We start from the raw sequence: 20,164 nt of genomic DNA on the forward strand, positions 1-20,164 counted from the left end.
AGCCACTGCCATGAAATGAGGGGAAGCCCTGAGTGCTCCAAGGAGATTTTTCATTGCCTATCAGTGCTGCCCAAACCTCCCAATGCCAGGCATGGAAAAAGGAATAGATTTACCAGAATCCCCAAATGCTGTATCCAGGAAAATCCCCTGCTGGGCTAATGCTGCTCTCCTGCAGCTCCTGCTCTCTGCACCGATGGCTTCAGCTCCTCCCTGCTGCCCACTGCAGTGCTGTCCCCTCATCCTGTATTCAGCTTTGGTTCAGCTGCTCTGAGCCTGCAACTCTCTCTGAGCTGCTCAGCCTGGTGTGGAGCAGCAGCAGAGCTCAGGGAGCTGGCACTCACTCAGATGGGGCTGTCCTAGGAAGGTTTAAACCTTTCTCTCAACCATCTCCATAAAGCACAGCTGGGACTGGGACAGCTGCAGTTGGGTTTGGCTCCAAAAACAAGCACAAGTGTTTAAGTGCTCGTCGTGTTCTCAGAGTAAACGTTTTACCCCCCTGGTGCTCGTTTGCAAACCCAACAAAGCTGCTGTGAGCACTGATTGTGAGCACTGCCTGTGATGGGCTCTGCCTCAGCCTGGGCTGGAATTGCTCCTGATTAGGGAAAATGGACTGAGGAGGGGGAGCTGGGGCTGCTGGACGGGGAAAGTGGGAACAGGAGGAGTCACTCAGCCACATCTCCCTGCAGCCACCTGAGAGCTCAGGAATTAACTGAGTCATTACCCCAGAAAATGCCCAAATCCTCTTCCCACGTGGAAAGAAGTGTTTGACAGGGCCAGGCAGGGCTGGGCTCTTCAGGGAGAAGAGAATGATTCTGCACAGGGTGGAGGAACTGGACAATCTTTAGGGTCCCTTCCCATCCAAACCATTCCATGACTCCTGAGCCAGCCCCTGGGGGAGCTGAGTGATTCTCTCCCTTTCCTTGGGTCACTGGGGATGGAGGCAGCTGTGACACAAACCTGGCATCACTTTGCTCCTGCAGCCATGGGAAGAGCCAGGTGGTGCAGGGATCATCAGGGAAGGATCCACAGCACCTCTGCCAGCTGCAGCTGAGCCCCTCTCAGCACACTCCTGCTGGGGTAGGGCTGCAGCAGCACCTGCAGCTCTGAAAGGCCCCAGGGCAGGAATTCCACCAGAGCTGAGCTACAAAAGGTGCTGTGAGTGATTCTGAGCCCCTTTTCTGTGCGCAGACAAGGGTTGCCATGAACCTCATCTAAGTGCTTTCAAGCCCATTTTAAGATGTTGTGATTCCTGACAGTGCCTTGGAACTCAGGCACAGGGCTGGTTTTAAAGATTCTCCACCTCCCAGAGAAGGAGGCACAGGGAGAGCAAAGGATGAGTGAGCTGAACACACAGACACAAGAGAGGACCAGGAGTTTATTTGAACACAGTAAGGGGAGTACAGCAGCAGAACTCCTTGAGTCCATCTGGCTTCACATGGGATCAGTTGGTGGCTCGGGGTTGTTCCATCAGGAATCCATGCCCAGTTTCAGGAGGCTGAATCCATCCCTGCAGTGCCTGTTGCCACCCCAGGCTGGCTCCTGCTGCTGAGCTGCTCAGTTCTCATACTTGTGCTTGATGTGTTTCCACAGTTTCTGCATGCAAAACAACCAGGGGGGAAAAAAATCAAGATGTTTGAGGCAGCTTATAGTGGGGCTTGGATAACAGAATCCAAAATGCAAATTATCCTACTGGGGAGGTGGGGATGGAGTCCTGTACTGGATCTGGGGGATACAGGGATACACATGGGGGCTCCTGGCTTCTAATGTGGACAGGGAGAACGTGCAGAGATTCCCCTCCCCCTGTTCTGCTCTGGATTAGTGGCCCAGAGACACTGCCCTGCATTCCCACCCACATGGAGAGGGCAGTTCTGCTCCTGCACATAAGGGATGCACAGAACAATCATGGAATGGGTTGGAACAGATCTTAAAACTCATCCAGTGCCACCCCTGCCATGGCAGGGACACCTCCCACTGTCCCAGGGTGTCCCAGTCCCAATATCCAGCCTGGCCTTGGGCACTGCCAGGGATCCAGGGGCAGCCCCAGCTGCTCTGGGCACCCTGTGCCAGGGCCTGCTCACCCTGCCAGGGAACAATTCCCAATTCCCAATATCCCATCCATCCCTGCCCTCTGGCAGTGGGAGCCATTCCCACTTTTCCTGTCATTTCAGGCTCTTGTCCAAAATCTTTTTCTCATCTCCTGGAGCCTCTGTATGCCCTGAACGGGGCTCTGAGGTCTCCCCCAAGCCTGCCTCGCTATCCCGCAGTCATTATCCCGTCACTGCTGTACTTAGGAACCTAAGGACGACTTGACCCTTTTACCCAAGGTTCACGCTGGGGACACCCAAGGCCACCAGTCCTTATCCCCTTCCTTTGCCATGGACAGATCAGCCGAGCCGGGGCCTGCAGAGCACAAAGCGGCTCCTTTTCCTCCTCCCGCTCCCCCTGCCTTGCACGGCCCTTCCCAGCGGCCAGAGAAGCCAGAGGACACCCCAAGCCCGCCGAGCACCACGGCAGCCGCGGAGCCCCTCGGGGGCGGCCGAGCCGCGCTGACCCTCAGCGAGCCCTGAGGCCGAGCCGCGGGCCCGGGGCTGCCGGGGCGGGGCCCAGCGGGGCCGGCCTGACCTTCAGCGCTGCGCCCGCGCCCGGGCGGCCCTGGCCGGGCCTTACCCAGCCCTTACCCCTTCGTTGAGGTGCTCGAAGAGCGCGTCCGCGCCCTGGTCGAAGGCGCGCTCGAAGAGCACCGCGCCCAGCATGATGGACAGCGCGAACGTGGAGCTGCGGCGGAACAGCGACTCGTACACCCGCCGCAGCAGCACCATCTTGCCCGCGTGCTCTGCGCCTGCGCCGCGCCGCGAGGGCTGCTGGGGGATGTAGGCGGTGCTCTGTTATTTATACGGAGTGCTAGTGCCCGTGAGCATGCTGGGAGTTGTAGGCTGCGCTTCGTGTCTTTTGTGATCTGCGCATGCGCTGTTGCCGTAAGGTGTTGTGGGAGTTGTAGGCAGCGCGGCGCGGGCCTGGCCAGAGGTGGGTGAGTGTGGCGGGGGTACACGGGGTCCCGGTGAGGCGTCCCGGTCAGGGGTCCCTGTGAGGCTCCGCTCATCCCGTCCCCCCCGCCTTGTCCTCAGTGGCCTCCGCTGGGCAGCCCCGGGGCTGTGCGGTGAAACCGGCCCGGCCGTGGCTGAGGACTCAGACGGGGCTGGGGCCGGGGGGCGGCGGGGCGGGAGGGCTGAGGGGGCAGAGACGCCCCTGCCCTGCACTGCCCTGCCCGGGTGTCCGGCCAAGGGTGACGGGGACAGGAAGGAGGCTGCGGTCACGGCCCTCAGCTGATCCCCGGAAGGTGGGTGGGAAGCGATTTGGGGTGGTTTTTTGGGGTGTTTTTTGGGGTTTGGAGTTGCAAAAGGGAGTTGGTGTCACTTTCGGGGGAGTGGGAGAGGGTTATGGGGCTCATGAATCGTGGAATGGTTGGGTTGGAAGGGACCTGAAGCTCATCCAGTGTCACCCCCTGCCCTGGCAGGGACACCTCCCACTGTCCCAGGTGCTCCAAGCCCCAGTGTCCAGCCTGGCCTTGGGCACTGCCAGGGATCCAGGGGCATCCTGGGCACCCCGTGCCAGGGCCAGAGGGTCTCTGACAGCTGCTCCAGAGACCTCGGGACGAGTGAGTGGGACCTGGCTCCGTGTGGCCGAACAAAAGTGGGAACGTTCCCATTTGCTGCCCTGTCTTTGTGTTTCTCTCTTTTTAGCCTCAGTGAAAGCAGAGCAGCCCGGGGTGACTCTAGCACAGAGAGGAGAGAGGTAAATTTGGATTTAGGAAGGCAGAACAGACAGGGGCAGGTCAGGGGAATCCTTACACTGAGGCTGTTTCCCCACAGGGCTGTTGTTAAGTGAGTATCTGCATGAAGTTCCAGAGCAGGCCCTCAAGTGACACTGCTCTGTTGTTTTGTTTGTCCCACCCCCTCAGAAGTAGCACAAGGTCTGTCTGCAGAGGAATTTCTCCTGATTTATTCATGTTTTTTTTTCCCTCATGCAGTGACTGTGGGGACCTGTGGGATTTTTCTGGGTTAGGACAAGACCTCTGCTTGTTCTGGAAGCCTGGAAGGTGCCTGGCACATTCCTGTGTTGTGTTATCCCTTTGGAACCCCAGAATATCCTGACCTGGAAGGGACCCACAGGGATCATCCAGCCCAGACCCCCCAACAGCCCCACCCTGTCCATCCCTGGCAGTGCTGCCCAAAGGCTCCTGGAGCTCTGGCAGCCTTGGGGCCGTGCCCATTCCCTGGGCAGCCTGGGCAGTGCCAGCACCCTCTGGGGGCAGAACCTTGCCCTGAGCTCAGCCTGAGCTGCCCTGGCCCAGCTCCAGCCATGCCCTGGATTCTGCCCCTGGTCACCACAGAGCAGAGCTCAGAAAAACTCAATTTTTATTTTTCAAATTGAACTGCTCTGGATTATCTAACACAAATCCTCCCCCAAAGCTGCCCATTAATTGCTGCCACCAGGATGGTTTGTGTGGGGTGGGATTGGTGTTGCTCAAGCTCTGGATTCCCAGTGGAAGCCGTCCCCTCCTGTGGTAGGGATTGGGGTGAGATGAGCTTTAAGGTCCTTTCCAACCCAACCATTCCATGATTCTCTGACAGGACACAGGGAATGTCTTCCCAGTGCCAGAGGGCAGGGCTGGATGGGATCTTGGGAATTAGGAATTGTTCCCTGGCAGGGTGGGCAGGCCCTGGCACAGGGTGCCCATCCTGCATCCCTGGCAGTGCCCAAGGCCAGGCTGGACACTGGGGCTGGGAGCAGCCTGGGACAGTGGGAGGTGTCCCTGCCATGGCAGGGGTGGCACTGGATGGGCTTTAATGTCCCTCCAACCCAACCATTCCATGATTCCATGGCTCCTCTGGGTGGAATGGACAGCAGGATCTCTGTCATTGGGAAGGTGCTGGCAGACTCTGCTGCCATCCCAGGTCTCCCTGCAGATCTGAGCCCATTTGAATTGGCAGCCGAGTATCAGCAGGCTGACACTTGGATTTAATTAACTCACATCTGCCCGTGTATCCGAAGTGGCTGGAACGGCCCTGAGGCCGGGCTTGGGAAGGCAGAAATTGAGGTCAGGGCCCGGCAGCGCCTCCCGGGGCCGCTGTGGACACACAGACACCGAGGAGCCTGTGCCCCTTCCCGGTCACCTCCCTGCCTCTGCCCGGGAAACGCCCCCGGGGGCAGAGATAGAATCTGCAGCTGGCACCGAGCAGCGTGGCTGGAGCAAGGAAATGTGGGATGGGGATGGTGCCCGGGATGTCTCAGCTGGAGTTGTCCCAAACCCCTCTCTGTCACCTTCGAGGTGCCTCACACCAGGGTACTGCTCACCCAGCAGACGCAGCACAGCATTGCTGTTACACTTTCATACAACATAAAGCCCTGGGTTGTTGGAGGGGTTTTTTTTTTATTATTATTATTTTAATTTGCATTTATTCAGGAAGACTTTTAAGCTGGCACAAAGCCTGGCTGGAAGCATTTATGGCTGCGGTGGGCCCAGGTCTGAGTGCCCTGATTCAGTTGCAAATCAGGGGCTGGAGATGCTGAGAGGAAACGGCCAGGCTGAGGCAGCTCTTTATAGAACAGCTACATTTACTTTATTCCATAATGACTGAGATGGATTTAATTAGGAGCCATCTCTGTTTTCAGCTGAATAATGCTCTTTGTTTACTGCTGGAGCCGTTTGGGGAGATGGAAATAGGCTGGTGCTGCTCAGAAGCAGCTTTTGACTCCTCTGGACTCACAGAGTGCTGGGAAGTGCTGCTGTTGCAGAGAGTTGGCATCCGTGCAGTGGAATCCTTGAAAAGATGGGGATGAGTGTTGGGTGTAGAAGGGGAAAGTCTCAGGGAGGATCTGAGATCCCTGGGATCTTTTTACAATCCCTCCGTCCCCTGCAATGGGAATTGCTCAGAGAATTTGGGAGCAGGCAGCTGTGGGATGTGGGATCTGGAGTCTGCAGGAGCTTTCTGCCCTGGTTGTTGGGGGAGGAGGGGGAAGGAGCTCCTGCAATTATTGCTGTTGGAGTGATGAAAGGGAAAGTTTGAAATACGATTTCAAAGGCTGGCTGCTGCTGGGCTTCCGCAGGCAGAATTCCCTGCGAGATCTCTGCAAACTTGTGTGGGACCACTGCAGAATCTCATTTGTTTTCCCTGTCTGCAGCATTCTCTTCTGCAGAGATGGAGTGCAGGAGCCAGCAGCTGAGACAGGGAGATTTCTGTGTCACCAGGAACTTTGGGAGACTATGGAATAGCATGGGGAACAGGGATTTTTCAGCGTTTAAAAGCATTGTTCCCCCTGAATTCCAGCAGCCTCACCACAGTGCTGCAAGCCTGCACAACTCAGGGATGCAAGCCTGCAAAACTCAGGGATGCAGAGGATGAGGGAGTTTATGGCTCTGTGCTCATTAAGCAGCGCTTGGGTTTGGATTCTTGGGCTGGAGGAGAAGATTTCAGACCTCAAGCCCTGCAGAGCTGGGTCAGGATCAGCCCAGGGCATGGGGGATTTGGGGTCCCAAGGAAGGAACCTCAAAGGGATTCCAGTTCACTTGGAATATCTGAACATTTTACCTTCAGTGTGGAGGTTTTCAATCCAATATTAAAAATCTCAGAAGGTTTTCCCATGGAATGCAGCTTTGCTTTAACTTGTGGTGTGAGGCCTCTGAGGTTTCCAGGGGTTTGATTTTGAAGCAGCAGTTCCTGGGAGCAGGGGAGGGAGGGGAATGTGGTGCTGTGCTCCTGCTGGGATGGATGTCTGGCAGCAGGCTTGGCAGCCCTGCCTGAGCTGGGCACACCGGGCTCTGAGGGGTTTCCTGGTGCTCTGCTCCTCATTCTGAGCCAGGGGAGTCAGCCAGGGGGCTGTCATTGATTCTGGAGCCATTTTATTTATGAAATCTTTATTTCTTGTGCTGGTCTCTGTGCCACTTTTTAAATGCATTCAGCTGTCAAAGTGTCAAAACCTGGAGAATTGCTTTAGGAGTTTATCTCCCAGTCCATCCATCTTTGCCATTCACCAGGTACCTCTGTATCCCTCAGGAGAGAGCTTGCAGCTCCTTCAGGGTGTTTGTTGCACCTCCAGCAGGGACATCTGATGGGGACAGGTGCCTGAAGGATTAAACACAAGCTGATCTCACCTGCACTGACAATGGCAGGCCCAGCACAGGTGGGGGCTCCCAAATTCTGTTGTGATCTTAGTGCTGTACTCAGAGCAGGCACACCTTGGTGCCATAGGCGGGGGAGGGTGAGGAGAGCAATCCTTGATGTCTAGGAAAAAACAAGAGGCTCAGTGGATTGTAGGAAATATGTCCTGTAGTGTTTGTAATGCAGCTGCCCACCTGCAGCACAGGTGAGATCAGCTTCTGTTTTATCTTTGAGGATAAAATGAGCTTTGCTGAGTTTCTTCCTTACATTGCAGAGGTGGACACAGAGGAGTTTCCTTCCTCTTTTGTATCAGCTTGTGGAGGTTGTGGTCAAAGGTCCCCAGGACCTCCAGCTCCTCCTGTTTGCACCTTGGAGGGTTTGTGTGCACCTTGGAGGGTTTGTGGTGCACCTTGGGTGCTTTGTGGTGCACCTTGGGTGCTTTCTGTTGCACCTTGGGTGCTTTGTGCTACACCTTGGGTGGTTTGTGCTGCACCTTGGGTGGTTTGTGCTGCACCTTGGGTGCTTTGTGGTGCACCTTGGGTGGTTTGTGCTGCACCTTGGAGGGTTTGTGCTGCACCTTCCCTGCAGCCTGTGCCTCTGTTTTCTGTGCTCTGAGCTCGGGGAAGGAGAATCCTTCCAGCAGAGCTGTTGCTGCTTTGGGTGACAGAGATAAATGCAGATCAGGCCTTTTCTCCCATGTACAGGCAGCAGATCCTGCCCCAGCAGGCTGTGATGGACAAGGGTACAAACTGTTGGGTCTCACCTCTTTCTCTGCCTGCCAGCCCTGAGTGATTTGAGCTCTCCTCCTTTGGAAGCAGGCGCTGTAAATCCTGGATCCTCCATTCCCATGGCCGGGCGCCCAGGAGCTGCCTGATGACCCCAGGACATGCTGATGCTGTTTTGCCAGGGGAGAGATGGGCAAAAGGTACTTCTGTGACTACTGTGACAGGTCCTTCCAGGACAACCTGCACAACAGGAAGAAACACCTCAATGGAGTGCAGCATCTGCGGGCCAAGAGAGTCTGGTACGACTTATTCCGAGGTGGGTGCTCCCAGTTCTGCCACTCCCTTCCTGGGATGGATGGGGAGGATGAGGAAGAGAAAATAAATCAGCACTGATGGTTTAACACTCTGTGCCAGCAATTTGAGCACGTGATGCTGCTGGATGAGGCAGTCTCAGAGGTGAAACCCTCGTGTGTGGCTCTGACCTGTCTCAGCACACCGTTCCAGGTGTGTTGGTGCCAGCCTGAGGAGTGCAGTGGGAATGGGCTAAACTGGCTGTGAAACCATTGCCTGTGTGTCCCTCTGCTTCCTTCTGCTCCCTGACCAGTTTGGGACTGGACATGATGGGATTTTGCTGTGCCCAGGATCTTTACCTGGGTTCATCCCTTGTCTCCCCAGATGCTGCTGCCATCCTGCAGGAAGAGCAAACCAAGAAACCTTGTCGGAAGTTTCTGCAAACAGGTGAGGAGATCTAAGGTGGAAAGAAGTGCCTGGGCTGGAACAGCTCCTTCCAGAGCCAGCCTAGGGCTGGAGGGAGGGGCTTGGGCCTGTGTCTGGCGTCCAGGTGTGATGGATCCCGGGTTTGCTTGCACAAGAACCTCCTCTGGGTGGTTCTCATGGAAGTCTGGCTCTTCCTAGAATTATTAAAGTTGGAAAAGACCTTTAAGATCACCAAGTCCAAATGTCAGTGCAGCACCACCATGTTCATCATTAAACCATGTCCCCAGGTGTCACATCCACAGACGTTTTTGAGCACTTCCAGGGGTGGTGACTTGGGCAGCCCATTCCAATCCTTTACAACCCTTTCTGTGAAGAAATATTTCCTAATATCCAATCTAGAGAATTTTGAAACTGAATTTTCAACTCTCACTATTTCATTCCAGGGCAGTGTGATTTTGGGTCCAACTGCAGATTTTCCCACATGACAGAGCAGGACCTGGAGAAGCTGAGTGCCCAGGTTCAAGGTGAGTCCTCCAACAAGGCAATGCCTGAGGGTCTCCTTGCAGGGGGAGTTGCTGCAGGGGGTGTGAGGGCTTGTGCAGGCTGTCATCCCTTGCTGCCTGCACAGAGCCAGCCAATCCCTCCTGCTTCCCAGTGCTGTGGGAGCCTGGAAGTGCTGCAGTTTGTCATATGCTCCCTGCTCTCGAGCTGCTGGCACAGACACAAACCTGGAGCTGAGCAGTGCTGCTACCACTTGGCAGCAAGAGTTTGGAGTGGCCTTCCTGAGCCCTCGGGGTTTTGCTCAGTCAGGGAATAAAAACTGTCAGCAGCAGAGGGCACTGGTACATCACATCCCCTTAAATTTATGGATTTGATTTCCCCCCACCTTGCTGCTATTACCAGGGAGCTGCTGCTGCCACCCGTGGGAAGAGCTGGTGGGAAGAGCTGTCCTGTGAAAGGGGTCCTGGATCCAGAAACAGCCTCTGCTTGGGTGGCTTTGGAGGGAAGTGAAGTGTGGGCAGAGGGTGGATGGCAGCTGCTCCCTGCTGGGAGCCTGCAGAGCTCTTCTGAACTCTCTCGTTCTGGGACTACCATTCTTGGAGCTACTTTTCTTTTAGGGAAAAGAGGTGGTAGCTCTGTTTTCTCCACAGGAGTCATTACTTTAGTGGGTAAAGAAAATCACAGAATCACAGACTGGGCTGGGTGGGAAGGGATCTTAGAGCTCATCTCACTCCACCCCTGCCATGGGCAGGGACACCTTCCACTAAACCAGGTTACTGCAAGCCCCATCCAGCCTGGCCTTGGACACTGCCAGGGAGTGTGAGTGAGGTGTTGGTGGGAACTTGTGGAATGGTTGAAATCCCCACTGGAGATCATCTAATCCTCACCATACTGAGAGCAGGGGGAACTCAAGCAGGGTGCTCAGGGACACATCCAGTGTGTTTCAAATACCTCAATGCTGGATACTCTGTGGGTGACCTGATCCAGAGTTTGACTAGGTTCATAAAAATGTGTAATTTTTAAAGTATTTAAATAGAAATTCCTGACAGAAATTTCCATATTTTGGGTTGTGCCCATTGTCTCAGTAGTGGGGAGCCCAGCAGTGGGTACAGCACCCAGATGTGGCCTGACAGTGTGGAGGATTCCTTCCCCAGCCTGGTGTCCCAGTGCAGCCCAGCTTGGAGCAGCTCCCATGCTCAAGCAGGGTGCTCAGGGCCACATCCAGTGTGTTTCAAATATCTCAAAGCTGGGGACCCTGTGGGTGACCTGATCCAGAGTTTGACTAGATTCATAAAAATGTGTAATTTTAAAATATTTCAATAGAAATTCCTGACGGAAATTCCCATATTTTGGGTTGTGCCATTGTCTCAGTACTGGGGAGCCCAGCAGTGGGTGCAGCACCCGGATGTGGCGTGACAGTGTGGAGCAGAGGAGGATTCCTTCCCCAGGCTGGTGTCCCAGTGCAGCCCAGCTTGGAGCAGCTCCCATGCCCACACCCTCTCTGCAGCCAGCTGTTGTTTTGCCTGGAGTCTGGCAAAGCCAGGCTGAGGTGTTGGAAGTGTGGGATGTGAGAGGGGGGTGTGCGTGGGGCAGAGCCTCTCCTGGCCCTCACAGGGATCCCATTTAGGGAAGGAGAGCTCACGGGGAGGCAGGCAGGCACACAGAGCTGTTCCAGGCTGTGCTGAGTCAGGGAGAGCCCCCGAGGTGACTCTGAATCAATCTCTGAGCACTGCTGGCAGTCAATAAAGCCACGGTGGGGAGGGAGTGCTCCATCCTTCCCAGAGCCACCTTCCAGCCAGAGCCTCTCCTGACCCCCTCTGCTGGGCTCCCGAGGGGGCACAGAGTGGCAGCACAGGCACCTCTGGCATTTGCAGGCACTGGCTGCTCTGCAGGAGCAGGGGGAGCTCTCTGGAGCGGAGCAGGGAGGGCTGGCAGCTCCTCTGTGCTCGGGCAGCTTTCCTCGCCAATTACACTTGTTATTGAGTATTGACTTGTGTCAAATGGGTCGGTGTAAGTGCAGGATTGGCTGCTGAGAGCCAATTCCAGGGAGATTACTGGGAAACCTTGCATTTGTGCTCCTGAGTCAAACATTTCATTTACCAATTAGCCCTGAAGGAGCGATGGCCAGGGGACAGGGGGTGCTTGGTTGGAGAGTTCAGTCCTGCTCACCTCTCTCATGGTGTGGTTTCCTGCATCACACAGCTCTGATCAGACAGTTTGGAGGGATTTGGGGCAGGGAAAGGCTCAGCAGGATTTGGTGGAGGAGAGGGACAGCCTGTAACAGACAGGATGGAAGGATCAGACACTGTCATGAGGACATCCCAGCGCTCCTTCAACTGCCAAAGCACCCATGTCTCAGGTGCTGGGGCTGAGGAGGGCAGAGTTGAGGGCAAGCTTGTAGTGGCAGGGTGTGTAATTCACACAGGATCCTCCACCAGTAATATCCCACATGCATTCCCACTCAGGATCTCTGAGCCATGAGCCAGCAGGATTGGAGCAATCTGGACCAGGCTGCCTCTCACTGACCCAGCTGGGAGATTTTGGCAGCTTTGGAGCCAAAGGTTATCAAGGATTTGAGATGAGCTGAGAGGCTGGAAGCTCCAGAGCTTTCCCAAGCCTGGGGGGACCATGCTGGGGGTGGCAAGGCTGGTGGGGGGCACTTTCCTGGTGGGCCCACAGTGCTGCTTAACCCCCTTTCCTCAGCTCTGGTGCAGGCAAAGCCTTGTCTGACTTTTTTTTAACCCATCTAAACCATGATGACACTTTTTATATAATGTAAATATTTAACCTGTCCCTGAGTCCCTGTGAGTATTTGGCATTGGTAGCTCTGTGTCCATGAACTCACCTTGATAATGAAGTATTTTTATCACAGCCAAAGGAAACATAACATTATCCTTAACATTTGGCCTTTTAATGCTGGGAGTTCACCCTGTAGTTTGTGTAAGTTTTGTGGGCTAAGTAGGAAAATTTCTGGATGATTCCATGTTCTAGAACAGCTTGGAGCCTGTCCTACTTTGGCATCAGCATCTCTGCACCCTGTAGAATATCCTCATCAAGAAGCAACAGTTTACACCTTCAGCAGGGAGGGAGCTCATATTCCCAGCTGTTCCCCCATCAAAGCATTAGCCTTCTGCATCTGCTGCATCATTCATCAGCCAGACACTTGCAGGCTGTCATTTTAAGTACAGTCATGTCAGGAAAAGTCACTGTCAAATTGCCATCTCCTTGCTCAGAGTTATTGGCTCCCTGCTAATCCGTGTCCCTGGTGCAGGCAGGATCGACCTGCCTGGGCTCTGGTGGCTCTAACCAGAGGAGGGCACGGCTGGGGAGGGTTTGCAGGGTGTCCGTGAGGGTCTGAGGGCCCTGCTGGGGTGGCTGGAGTTCACTGGTTTAACTGGGCAGGGAGCAGGAGTGCTCACCCTGGGCTGCAGGGCGGTCACTTGTTTGGCTGCTCCACTTGCAGGGGCTCCTCAGCCTCAGCCAAGCTCTGGTGCTGGTCTTGTGCCCTGGAGGAGCTGGGGTTCCACATCATCCACCAGGGATTTCATGTTCCTCTCTTTGCTGGTGGGAGCTGAGGGATTCCCTGTGCCTTGCCTTGCTGGGTGACCCCCCAGCAAATATTGACAGGTTCCATCTCACACAGCAGTGCCTTTGTCGAGAATAAAACCCATGAGGAGAGAAGATAAATGTGGACCCTGCTCTGGCATCATTAGAGGCACTTCACAACTACAGATGCTCTTTCAATTGGCTGTAATCAGACTTTGAAGAAAACACTACAGTGAGGAGGATGAGGGGGGAAGCGCCTTCACATCTGTCCAGCTGCATGGGCACATGTGGGGAGGAAGAGCTGGTAAAGGCCTTCCAGAGCTGCTTCTTGGAATAGCTGTTGGCATTCAGAGAGTATTTCCAATTTCAGGGTGTGTTTGGTGGTCCCTGGATGGGATGTGTGTGCTCCAGAGGGACATGGACATCATCAAGGTGGGCAGAGCTGGAGATCTGCCTGTCCCTGCTGCCACATTTCTGAGCCTGAGGTTTGGACTGCTCTGGAGCAGCAGCTGCTGGAGCTGTGAGAGCAGGGAGACAGCTGGATGTCTTTCTGATGTGAGTATTTGGGGCAGTGGGAATCCAGAGTGGTTCCACAGCATCCAGTGAACTTTTCTGGCTGGGACCATCAGTTGTGGCTACTCCATCCCTGCTGTGGTGCCTTGGGGCTCCCTGCTCTGAGCAGAGAAGCTTGGGCTGTTCATGCTCTGCTCTCTGTTGGGGCTGGGAGCTGGATGAAGAGGAAATTACAGTGGTACAGAGAGGTAGGAGAGATTCTCCAGGATTTTCTTCCCTGCCTCATTGAAGCTTCTCATAGACACTCCTTGTCTGTCCCTTGCTGAGGTGGGATGTGCTCAGGAGGTGGAAGAACATGGAACAAAGGGAAGCAGGGTGCTCAGGGTCACCAGATGGGTCTAACCCTGAGTGTGAGCATTGCCCTGCTCTCCAGGCTGAGCTTCTTGCCTGCCCATCTCCCCACCTGGCCAGCTGGTTGGGCTGACCCCAGGTAGCTCTGATCCCTGGGAACAGCTGTGGGAGACTGGAACTTTGCTGTCCCCAACCTTCTCAGTGGGCTCAGAGCAGCAGCCAGACCCCAGCAGGCTTTCTGTGGTGGCACTGGGCACATTGTCACCCCAGCCAGCAGCAGCAGCTGAAAAGGCTGGATGACAAATTATCCATCTGGCTGCTCATTGTGTAGCACATCCCTGCCATCCTGATTTAGTATTCAACAGGCAGATGAATAATTGGTTGCCACCAGTAGGATGAAGTGATCCTTCACTCTGCCCAAGCACTATTAATTTCACACTCTGTCTGCAAAGGTATAATATTTTCCTTAAAGCATGTGACACAGGGGGGGTGGGTGTGGAGCAGGCTCCTGAGGGGCGTGGCTGCAGGTGCCTTGATCCCTAAATGGGATCAGGGATCCCCCAGAAGGATGGATGAGCAGGGCAAAGGGAATGACATGCAGCTGCCTCTGCTTCCTTTTTATTGTCACCAGTATTTGGTTTCTGAGTTCCCTGCTCTGTTAGGTGGGAAGTTCCCACTAGGCTGGGATCACTGGGAGTGTGTCCTCACCCTGATGTGCTGGCAGGAGTATGGCTGTGTCAGGACTCCTGCTGGACCTGTTCAGCACCAGCTCCCTCCTGCAGCTGGGGACACTGGGGAGCTTTGCTAACTGGGCAGCTGTGGGTTTGTGCCACGCTGGCTCTGTGCCCTCCTCCTCGGGAGGTGCCTGTGGGCATGTGCCCACACAGCCCTTCCAGAGTGATTGGAGGGGTTGAAATCTTCATTCAGTGAACAGCAGAGGTTTCCTACTGGTTTCCTTCCTCGTTCCTACCCACCATGAGAAACAGAACAAGGAGTAATGGGCTCAGACTGGAAGAGGGGACATTTAGGTTAGGTATAGGTTGGACTCAATGGTCTCTCTTGAACCTGATCAATTCTGTAATTCTGTGATTTATGGAAGAAATCCTTCCCTCTGATGGGGTGAGGACCTGGCCCAGGGTGCCCAGAGCAGCTGTGGCTGCCCCTGGATCCCTGGCAGTGCCCAAGGCCAGGCTGGACAGGGCTGGGAGCAGCCTGGGACAGCGGAAGGTGTCCCTGACTGTGGCAGGGGGTGGGACAGGATGAGCTTTGAGGTGACTTCCAACCAAACCATTCCACGGTTCTAAATACAAGAACTTGTCCCCTGGTTCTCTCTGCCCTCGTTCTGCCCCTGGGCTGGTGACAGCTCTGCCTGGGCTGAGCAGGGGCTGGGGACACATCAGGCAGGGAGCTCCTTAAACAGCCCTGACAGCGGCTCTGGGATCTGTCTGCTGCCTGGAACACGCACCCGGAACCGCTCACACTGCCCGGGCTGCCAAGGCTGCATCGATCCCGACACTGTCCCTGTCATTTCCACCTAACAGGGCAGGGGTGGCAACGTTGCTGCTGCCACTTGGAGGGACACAGCTCTGGAAACAGCTCAGGGCCAGCTGAGGCTGTTCCAGGAAAGGATGAGGGTGATCTGCCCCGGGGGGAGATGTCAGACTCCCCTCAGTGCCCAAACTGCCACCGTGCTGGTTTAGCTCTTGTCCCCTGCTCTGCCTGGCTGCAGCTGTCACCGGGCATCAGATGGCAGGAGGGCACAGGAGGAGGAGGAGGGGCTGCCCAGGCATGGTGCACACTCTCCACCCTGTGAAACTGCAGGGTAATGAGCAGCAGGTTTAATGGAGTGAAAGGACAAGGGTCTGGTGGCCCTTTCTCTCAGGGCCCTCCCTCTGATCCAGCCCTCTCTGATCTCAATCTTTCTCTCACACAGGAGAGAAGAGGCTGAAGGAGCTGCAGAGGGAGGGAGCAGATATCCCACCTGGCACCATCGAGGACTGGCTGGACAAGAGAGCCCAGAGGCTGAGTGCAGCTCAGAGCAGCAGGTACTGGGTGCTGGGGTATCCAGGTGTGGATGCAAGGGGGATCCCACAGGAGGGCTGGGACAGGGGAGGGTGCAGGGCATCAGAGCTCCCAGCACCCCGAGGCAGCACTCATGGGGGGCCTGTGTGTGGGTGCAGCCCTGCCTGCCCACCAGGGATGCCTGCACAGGGGACACTTTGGGAACAAGGCACAGCAGAGAGCTGCCCTTGCTCTGTGCAGGGCTCACAGACACACCTGGAAGGACAGAGCTGCTGCTGTGCTGGCTCATTAATGCCCAGGGTTCAGTGTCAGGAGCCTGCTTTCCTCTGTTGACAGCTCCCCCATGCCCTGCCTGGCAGGGAGGGTGGAATTGGCTCCTCCTCACAGGATCCATTCAGAGTGGGGCACTGCTGTTTGCTCGCTCACCTGACTGTGCCGCAGGCTTAACGGGATGACATTTGGGCACGTGCCAAATCTCTCTTCTGTTCTTTCTCTGTTTGTTCCCGTCCTCTCCGTGTTTGGACTGGGCAGGAGCTTCCTCCTGGTGCTTGTCTGAGCTTGTTGCTCTGGGATTGTTCTGTCTCTCAGCTCGGCTGCCCTTGGCCTTGCAGAGGTGCCCACATTCCTGCCCCCTGCACTTCACTTGCCCCATTTTGTTTGTCCTGCCTGTGAATCCCTGGAACATGGCATAGATCAGCTCTTATAGAAGATAGCCATCACTATTCCCAGAGGAATTTCCAGACCTTTAGAACTACTTGGTCACACCCATGTTCAGATCTTCAGAACTTGGTCCCTGCTGCCTCCATAGATGCACAAAACAAATTTCCAGGATTGTTGCTCTTTTTCCAGCCTCCCTCTCCCTGCAGGCTCAGAAACCATCTGCTACAGGAATTAAACACCAACTATTGGAACTTCCCTTCCTCTCTCCAGCCTTGCCAACGCCTCTCCCAATCATCTCTGTGCTCCCCTTGTGCCCTCCAGCCCCACATTTCATGGGATTGATTTTTACTGATTTCCAAAGGAAATGGTAGAGAATGGATTTCCATTAGAAAAGGATCCAAAGCCTCAAAGCTTCTAAGATGCCACATGTTCCATGAGTGTGAAAAAGGGTGGGTAGAGGAGAGGGATCCCATTAACACCTTCAGAAAGGAAATATTCTTGACCTTGCTGGCCACTGGAGAATCCGTGTGGGACAGCCATTGAAAATGCTCCAGCTGTAGGTAAACCTTTGATAGAGCACTTGTAGCTCATGAGACCCCAGGGAATTGAGTACCCAGGCAGCATCCTGCCTATTGATCAGTCCTGCTGCTCAGGAAATGCTCATTAGGTGATGGCTCAACCTTGCAGCATTCCCTGTGCTCCACATCCACCGTGTGCCTGAGCCACAGTGCTGGGGGGATGACACCAGATATCCCTGCCCAGAGGGGCTGCTGTGTGTCCTCAAGGTCCTGCCTCATCCTGGGCTCTGGAGAATCCCCCCTGAGGGGATAAAACCTTGAGCCAAGTGACTTTGCTCTGTGTTAGCTGCCTGGAAAACACTCCTGGAAAACTACTCCTGTAGCTGGCTCTGGGCCACAGCCCCGCAGGGAGAGGAGGGGAGGAGGGTGCTGCTTCTCCCCGGGGTTATGTAAAGGAGTTTGATTAGATTTCTTCTGGCATAACAATTAAAAAGATTCATCAGGATCGGAGGTAGAGGCCTGAGAGGCTGCAAGGTTGCTGTCAGGGCTTGTGTGAGAGAACAAATGAGCTTCCTGCACTTGGGAATTAATGGAAAAGGTAGGTTTCCCATGAATTTAAACGTGCCCCGGTCAAACTGGAGGCAAGGGACAGATGGTTCTTGCTCCTGCACCTCTTCATCCCAGTGTGGTGTTTGCAGCAGCCTCGAGCAGTAAAGCTGAGGAGAGGGGCAGGGACAGAGTGATTCCCAGGCTGTGGGGTGAGGGAGAAGCCTCTTCCCTGTGCTGAAGGGTCCTCTGGTGCACACACCCCGCTGCTTTGGCAGCTCCTCTGTTTCCGAGGGGTCCTTGTCCTTTGGGAAGTGCACAGCTGGCTTGGGATTTGGGCTGCTTGGAAAGAAACATCTGCTGGGTTTGTTTGTTCTCCCAGCTCAGCTGTGTGAGGAGTGGGGATGGAGGGGCTGGGAGCAGCCCTGCTCCCTGCACCTGGCAGCTGTGCCTGCTGAGCCCCTCTCAGGGGGCTGTGCTGCTCCCCCCAGCCCAGACCCCTCACCTCAGTGATCCCACCTCAGTTTTCACTGGCACACACTGTGTTAGGCTGCTTGGATATGCTGGCAATGGTCACACAACTGTTCTGGTGCTGGATTTGGGATAGGGGGGTGAATGAACCCATTTGGTGATAACCAAACCCCTCCTCTGCTGGCCCCTTCTCTTTGGGGGCTACTGGAGGGGGCACAGGGAAGCCCAGCCCCCAGCCTGGCCTTGGTGTCAGACAGACACACTGCTTCTCACCTCATCCCTCTCCATCTCCCCTCACAGTGCTCTTCTTGAGAAACCAGCACCCTTCCAGTACCCTCTGGGCTGGCCACCAGTGCAGGAGCTGCCCCCATCCCTGCAGGCCCCCCCACCCGGGGGGTGGCCAGTGCCCCCCAACCTGCAGTGGGGCTGAGGCACCCCAGAGCCTGCCTGGGGCTGCCTCTGGGAAAGGGACAGGATTATTTATACATGCTTTTATTTCAATAAACCCTCCTCCTGCCCGTTGCAGCCTCCGTGTGTGGTGTTTGTGTTCCCGCTGGCCCGGCAGCCTCCCCTGGGCTGAGCCACTCCCCTGGCTCTGGACCGGGATCTGTGCTCAGCACAGCTCCAGCCCTGCACAGGGGCTGTCTGTGGTCACCTGGAGCTGACATTCCCCAGTTCCTGGTGGGATCCATCCCCTCAGATCACTGCTGCCTGCTCTCACTCCAGCTCCATGCTGAGCTCTGTGATCCAGGCAGGAGCAGGACCCAGGCTTTTAGAACTGATGTTTCATTTCCTCGGCTGTTGGTGCCGTGTTTGTTCCTGATAAATTCAGGGTGGGACCTGCCTGGGTCCAGGTGCTGGAGCTCCCACTGGAGAGCCTGGGGAGCTTCCCTCAGCCCTGCTGCTGCTGTGCTGCAGGTGAGGGGCAAGGAGGGGAAATACCCCAAGGTTTCTCCTCAGTGAGTTTGATTCATCTCTCCTTGCTGGTAAAGCGTGGGGTGAGGGAGGCCCTTGGCTGTCTCAGGAAGGGAGCAGGGTGCTGCAGCTCCAGGGCAAGGGGGGATCCTGTCCAGCAGCATCCCAGGAGGCAGCTCTGGCAGCAGGTTTGTCCAGAAGGGCTGTGCCCACTGCCAGAGCATTCCAGGTTTGGCTGGGCAGGGAGGTGGTGGGTCCAGATTCATGAAGAACACGGGCAGGAGCCAGCTGCCTGTGGCCAAATCCTGCCTGGATCGCTCCAGCAGGGCAGGGATGTGATGGCAAATTGTCACAGGAGCGTCAGCCCCGTGGCTCTGACAGGAGCAGGGACTGGATGTGACAGCAGCCTGGAAACAGCCTTGGCTGTATCCTGGATGAGTTTAGGTCCAACTAGAGAATGTTTTTATCCTTGCAGGCAGGAGCTCTGGGCTTGCTGGAGAGCAGGAGCACAGGGATTGGGCTCAGAGGATGCAGGATCAGCCCTGTGTCCTGTCCTCACTTCCACCTGCAGGACAGGTGGATTAATAAGGGCACCCAGCTGGCTCCTCTTTGGGAATGGGTGGGAGTCCCTGGAGCAAGGGAACCCTGCCCCCAAGGAAATGGGAAGTGGGGACTCCCCAGGGACTGTGGGATGCTCCAGAGTGGGAGCTGGGCCTGCTCTCTCCAAGCTTGGATGTGCATCCCTGTGCCCCAGCCTGGCACAGAGGAAGAGTCCTGGGGAATGCTGAGGGGCTCCACTGACTGGGGGGGACAGTGGCTGCTCTGCTGGTGGCAGCCAGGACACACTCCTGGGCACCTTCCAAGGCCACCAGCACCAGCAGATCAAGGAACTCCCACTCCAGTCCCTTCCATGGATTTTTTCCCCAGTCAACATCCAAATCCTTCCCTGATCCTTGTGTTGATGGGAGCTGTGCTTTGATCAGCCCCCAGGCCTGTCCCTGCTCCGTGTGCTCCAGTCCTGGTGGGTTTTCCAGCTGATCCAGGAGGGCTTGTTTTACCCAGCACTTCCAAACTTCAGGGCTCCCCAGATCCAGCTTAAATTAGATAGAGTTCTCTGAGGGCAAGCTCTGGAACCCAACTGTAAATGAAAATTCCAGTGTAAAACACAGCAGCCACAGCCTTTCCTTGCTCCCAAGGTGGTGAGCTGCTCTGGAAGCAGGAATTCCCAATAAAGGCTGAAAGGCAAGAGCAGGAGCATTCCCTGCAGAGCTCCAGCCTGTCCAGGGGGAGGTGAGAGGGGCTGGCAGGGGGATTCATTAAAGTTGGGGTTTTCCCACAAAAACTGCAGGATGTGTGGCCGACAGTCTGAGCCCAGCATCACCCACAGGATGCTGTGGATTCATGAGCTCCTAACTCCCAGAGGGGAGGAGGCTGGGAATTGCAGGGTGTGTGTGTTACAGCAGTGACAGGAGGTGACAATGCCATGGATCACCGGGGTGGGACACAGCCCCTGTGGGCA

The 20,164-nt window shown here is 55.6% G+C and overlaps 2 protein-coding genes across 4 annotated transcripts; one reads left to right on the top strand and one right to left on the bottom strand.

Annotated features, from left to right (window-relative positions):
- Positions 1–1,355: 1,355 nt before the first annotated feature.
- On the bottom strand, positions 1,356–2,834 carry LOC128945240 (cytochrome b-c1 complex subunit 9). Its single transcript, XM_054288936.1, has 2 exons — positions 2,679–2,834; positions 1,356–1,593 (listed from the first exon to the last, which is right to left on the bottom strand). The coding sequence occupies exons 1-2, from the start codon at positions 2,817–2,819 to the stop codon at positions 1,555–1,557; spliced, it is 180 nt and encodes a 59-aa protein (XP_054144911.1). The 5' UTR covers positions 2,820–2,834; the 3' UTR covers positions 1,356–1,554.
- A 125-nt stretch (positions 2,835–2,959) lies between these two features.
- ZMAT5 (zinc finger matrin-type 5) lies at positions 2,960–18,248 on the top strand. Of its 3 annotated transcripts, none has more exons than XM_054288774.1 (6): positions 2,960–3,024; positions 7,979–8,201; positions 8,561–8,623; positions 9,046–9,126; positions 15,447–15,558; positions 18,031–18,248. In XM_054288774.1, exons 2-6 carry the CDS (start codon positions 8,075–8,077, stop codon positions 18,158–18,160), a joined length of 513 nt encoding a protein of 170 aa, XP_054144749.1. In that variant the 5' UTR covers positions 2,960–3,024; positions 7,979–8,074; the 3' UTR covers positions 18,161–18,248. The 3 variants fall into 3 exon arrangements, with proteins under 3 accessions (XP_054144749.1, XP_054144750.1, XP_054144751.1); XM_054288775.1 differs by having other exon boundaries at positions 2,965–3,024; positions 7,976–8,201; XM_054288776.1 differs by lacking the exon at positions 2,960–3,024 and adding an exon at positions 3,275–3,337.
- The last annotated feature ends 1,916 nt before the right edge of the window (positions 18,249–20,164 follow it).

The sequence above is a fragment of the Melozone crissalis genome, unplaced genomic scaffold, assembly GCF_028551555.1.
Source record: "Melozone crissalis strain CALT ecotype California unplaced genomic scaffold, PUWL_Pcris_2 ptg000063l_1, whole genome shotgun sequence".
NCBI lineage: Eukaryota > Metazoa > Chordata > Aves > Passeriformes > Passerellidae > Melozone > Melozone crissalis.

Bases quoted from the DNA above. Each gene is read 5' to 3' on its own strand.
- LOC128945240 (XM_054288936.1), bottom strand. From the start codon at position 2,819: ATGGTGCTGCTGCGGCGGGTGTACGAGTCGCTGTTCCGCCGCAGCTCC. The intron at 1,594-2,678 runs GTAAGGGCTGGG...TTTTGCATGCAG, and splicing joins TCGAGCACCTCAACGAAGGG to AAACTGTGGAAACACATCAA.
- ZMAT5 (XM_054288774.1), top strand. From the start codon at position 8,075: ATGGGCAAAAGGTACTTCTGTGACTACTGTGACAGGTCCTTCCAGGAC. The intron at 8,202-8,560 runs GTGGGTGCTCCC...TTGTCTCCCCAG, and splicing joins CTGGTACGACTTATTCCGAG to ATGCTGCTGCCATCCTGCAG. The intron at 8,624-9,045 runs GTGAGGAGATCT...ATTTCATTCCAG, and splicing joins TCGGAAGTTTCTGCAAACAG to GGCAGTGTGATTTTGGGTCC.